This window comes from Sinocyclocheilus rhinocerous, unplaced genomic scaffold (assembly GCF_001515625.1).
Source record: "Sinocyclocheilus rhinocerous isolate Xijiao unplaced genomic scaffold, SAMN03320098_v1.1 scaffold481, whole genome shotgun sequence".
NCBI lineage: Eukaryota > Metazoa > Chordata > Actinopteri > Cypriniformes > Cyprinidae > Sinocyclocheilus > Sinocyclocheilus rhinocerous.
In genome coordinates, this window is record NW_015657695.1 from 276,332 (window position 1) to 280,564 (window position 4,233).

A 4,233-nucleotide genomic window follows, 5' to 3' on the forward strand; every position below is an offset into this window, starting at 1 on the left:
CTTTCAAAACAAAAATGAAAATAGGAAAAATATGCAATATGAAAATAATTGAAGACAAAATGTGTTTTACTGAGAAAAAACAAGATTTGGTTTTTAAAAAGCCTTTTTCCAAAAGGTACATCTGGAAAAAGGGGGGTCGTCTTATAATCAGGGTCGTCTTATATTCGGGACAATACGGTAAATAGGATTTCTGAAAGATCATGTGATACTGAAGATTATTAATAAAGCCTTATTGTATAATGCACAATAGAAGTAGTTTTAATGCATTAATTATGCCTTGTAATGCACCTTATAATGCATTGTACAATCTCATGAATAATTGTAACCACAGTTAATACAACACTTATCAATTCATTGTTACACTATGTATTTTTAATTCGCTTATAATTATTTACAACATGATATAATGTGCACGTGATATCATTATATCAACACACATTATGAATAATTGTAATGAATTATACCCTTTAATAACCCTTTATAATGCGTTATACATAAAGGCTGTAAGTAAAGTGTTACAAAAAATTATATTTAAAAATATATAAAAATAGAAAAGTTATTTTAAATTGTGATCAAATTTCACAATACAGCTGTTTCGCTGTATTTTTGATCAAATAAATGCAGCCTTAGTGAGCATAAGAGACTTAGTTTAATATAGTGATTGTGTGGGTGTTTGTATTTGTTTGTTCAGAGGCTTTAAGGAAGCTGACAGTGAGACTCATAAATTCTTGACAGAAGGTGCTCGGGAAGGTTTTCGGTTGGAACCGCTTTCTTATTGAGGATGTTTACCGAAAGCTTCTGTTTACACAAAAAAAACAACACCAGCAATGTGAGAAGTGCCTTTCTATATTTCGTGAACAGCAGTCAGAGAATTCGCTCCTCATGTAGGATTTCATTTTTTGTATTATTGACTGAACAATGTTCCTATTCCTTTTGCATAATATACAAAAGAGAGAGATGATTTGGGAATCAATTCTTGCCAACAGCACCAAAGGCAATTAGCGTGCGTGTATATGAAAGAGAGATAAAGGGAATGAAAGAGAGAATGAAAGATAGAGAGAATGAGGAGCTTAACTGTGGTCGATGTTTTTGTTTTTTTCTTCAGCCAGTGTTGGGGCCTGCTTTCCGAAGCAAGGTAACCACACCCAGCTACTCCCATATCCTTTCATGTCGACCTGCCTCTGGCCAATCAGAGCCTCTGACTGGCTTGTCATTTTGTTTCACTGATTTTGTCAGTTGTATGTCAATGTCTTGTCTCTGCATACTGCCTGGCCCGGTGTTGTCTGCGTGCCATGTGCGTTAGCCGCCTGTCTTTATGAGCGAGAGAGAGGGGGTAGTGAAGCTACACGTGCATTAGATTGCACCTCTTGTCCTCAGGAGGTGGTTTGGGAATACGCAAACATATTTGTGCCGCTCTGTCAGAAGCGTCATGCACTTTTAAACTGAGGGGGCCCAAACAGTAAACCAAGGTGTCAAGGCTTGGCTGGTTAGCATGGTTCAGTTTGCCCCTGCTGGTAGATGCTGTAACTGCAATTTGCAAGTATCTGTGGAATATGATAAATTAATAAAATTGTAGGTAACATATGTTTTACTATATCATAGAATCACCATTTTTTAAACAGATTTTCCTCACCTGTATGTTTTTTTCCCCATCTTCTTAAAGGGATAGTTCACTTTAATTTGCTGGTCCCGATTGATTTCCGTAGTATGGAAAAAAACACTATGCACGTCAATGGGGACCAGCATAGGCGGAGGGTGAACCAACTCCAGGGTAAGGCTAAAAGCAGCCAAATCTATTAACTACAAACATCATAAACCTGTCTTTTTAGGCAAGAACCAGACATGGGTGTCATGTAGGCTAATAAAATATGTTTAATCAGTGGGACTGAATTTGTATTTAGTGTGATTACAATTTAATTAAAACATTAGAAATTGATAATTATATAACGTTTCCTTCCCACGGTTATTCAAACGGCGAATACAATATGTAAAGAAATGACATAATCTATCGCACTCTCAAAAAAACAAAACTATCGTTATAATCACTGAAGCTGTCTACACTGCGAAATGAATCCCTTACTTACATTGTACGTACATCTGCGCTTTGTTGTTTATGATGAGAGAATTCACGGAATTCAGTCATCGAACGTGCGCGCATTCAACAAAGCTGATGAGTTTCAGCGATGACTCATCTGAACGCCTCTGATTGGCCATTGCATTCCTAAGCGCAACAGAATTGTGTTTGGTTATAATGCGCAACACTGTAAAAACGCCTAAAAGGAAATACGGTGCAACATGAGCAAATCTTAATTTAATTCGCAGTCGACACTTTCTATTCATTTGCACTTTGTTAGCAACAGACGTAATAGATTTAATTTGTTTGTGCAGGCGCATTTTTGTCCAATTTAGTGGCATTTTTGCCCCAAGACCCCGTGGCCCAGCCTTACACACGCTCCCCCTATGGGGACCAGCAACTGAAGGTGAACTATCCCTTTAACTCTTCTTAACTGAATGATTAAATAAAATGTCTGTCATCATTTACTCACTTTCATGTCCTTCCAAACACATTAATAGAATTTTGTTTTTTTTTGGAACACTAATGAAGATATTCACTCATCCTTTTTGTCCATCCATTGAAAGTCCATGCAACCAAAACCTTAACACATCTAGAAGTACAAAAAACGTTGTAAAATCAATCCATATAAATCGAGCATATAATCCAAGTCTCCTGAAGAGGCATGATTGCTTTATGCGATGAACAGATTTAATTTCACATATAAACATTAACACACATACATAGAGCACATCAAACATGGTAAACATGGAAGCTCAAATGTGATTATTTGACACTTTATAATAACTTACCCTGCATCTGAAATGGCATAATCTCTTGATTAGGTAATTATTTTGAATAAGAAATTACTTTGGGACTGCTAAAAAGTATGTTTTATATAGTAAAATGTGTGTAGCTTGAATGTAATCTGGGCGTGCTACTTTCGCCATGTTGTCATTGTCATGTGATTTACCAGCGTCAGTTGCATCACTTCATTGGCATTCAGAAATCCTCTCCTGTGGCCTCGTGAGATAATAATTGGATGTGCACTTCAGAATCTCGTCTGAAGTAGATCATCTGGGTACTTTTTGCCTACTCTTTATGAGTACTGTGAATTCTGACATACTGCTTTTGTCACATTCTGCAGCCTTAATTTTTGATGCGTTAAATGGTATGAGGGTGAATTACTGATGACAGAATTTTCATTTTTGGGTGAACTATTTCTTTAAGTTGTTGAAAAGTGCTTAAAAGCACTTATCTCATTTAGGGCATAAAATGAGCCTGAACTGCCGCTGGTGCCCCCTCAAAAAAATTGTACATGATGCCCCTTGACCTCTGTAGTCAATTTTTCAAATGCTTTTCTCTCCCAGCTTGTATAAACATATTTTCATGTGTGTATATGTGAATTTGCATGCGGTGGAGCATGCACTTGGGGTGAGTGATCCAGTATGTATGCTCAGAAAGTAAGAAATGCCACATCAGATGATAAAGGCGAATTGACAGGCAAAGCAAAATGTAATCTCCTACAGAGAAATTTTGGCTCCATTCTTTATTCTGATCTATAGCTCAGTGCTTTTACTTTTCCTTAGTTCCCTCTTTTCGACTAAACCTGAGATCAATAACTCTGCAGGGAGCAGCCACTCGCTCTTGTGCTCCTTTCTGTTGTAATAAGTCTTAACATCTCATCCCATTTTTTTCTCTTCCTCCCCTTCACCCCATTCTCCCGTCTGTCTGTGAATGCGTTTGTGCTGTTACATGTATGTGTGTGGTCGTGCATGACCGAATGGATGCTGGTGCCACACTCTTCACGTTCCTCAACTCCTCCTCGCTCCCTTTCATCTCTCTCTCAAACCAGACCCGGAGCGTGGCGGAGGTCACATGATCTCCACCGATGACCTGGAGTACCCGCGTGAATATCGCACGCTGGGAAACAGCGGGCGGCGCTTCTCCAATGTGGGGCTGGTCCACACCTCTGAGCACCGGCACACGGTCATCGCCGCCCAGAGCCTGGAGGCCCTCTCCAACCTGCACAAGGCCGACATGGAACGCAAGCGGGATGCCTTCATGGACCACCTGAAGAACAAGTACCCTCCCCAGCACTCCCTACCACCCTCTCCATCCCCCTCGCATGGCAGCATGAGGGGCACCGCAGAGAGAAGCGCACGTGAACAGGTATGTAC

General features: G+C 39.5%; 1 protein-coding gene across 7 annotated transcripts in view; it reads left to right on the forward strand.

Annotated features, from left to right (window-relative positions):
• The window catches only part of srcin1a (SRC kinase signaling inhibitor 1a), a 115,236-nt gene that overhangs the window by 54,622 nt on the left and 56,381 nt on the right, over positions 1-4,233 (forward strand). For 4 of the 7 annotated variants that reach the window (XM_016529505.1, XM_016529499.1, XM_016529504.1 and 1 more), the window contains exons 1-2: positions 1,081-1,135; positions 3,909-4,225. In XM_016529505.1, coding sequence (XP_016384991.1) covers positions 1,084-1,135; positions 3,909-4,225 — 369 coding nt within the window. In that variant the 5' untranslated portion in view covers positions 1,081-1,083. Of the gene's footprint in view, positions 1-1,080; positions 1,136-3,908; positions 4,226-4,233 lie in introns of those variants that run through there. The other 3 variants (XM_016529502.1, XM_016529503.1, XM_016529501.1) reach the window with 1 other exon arrangement.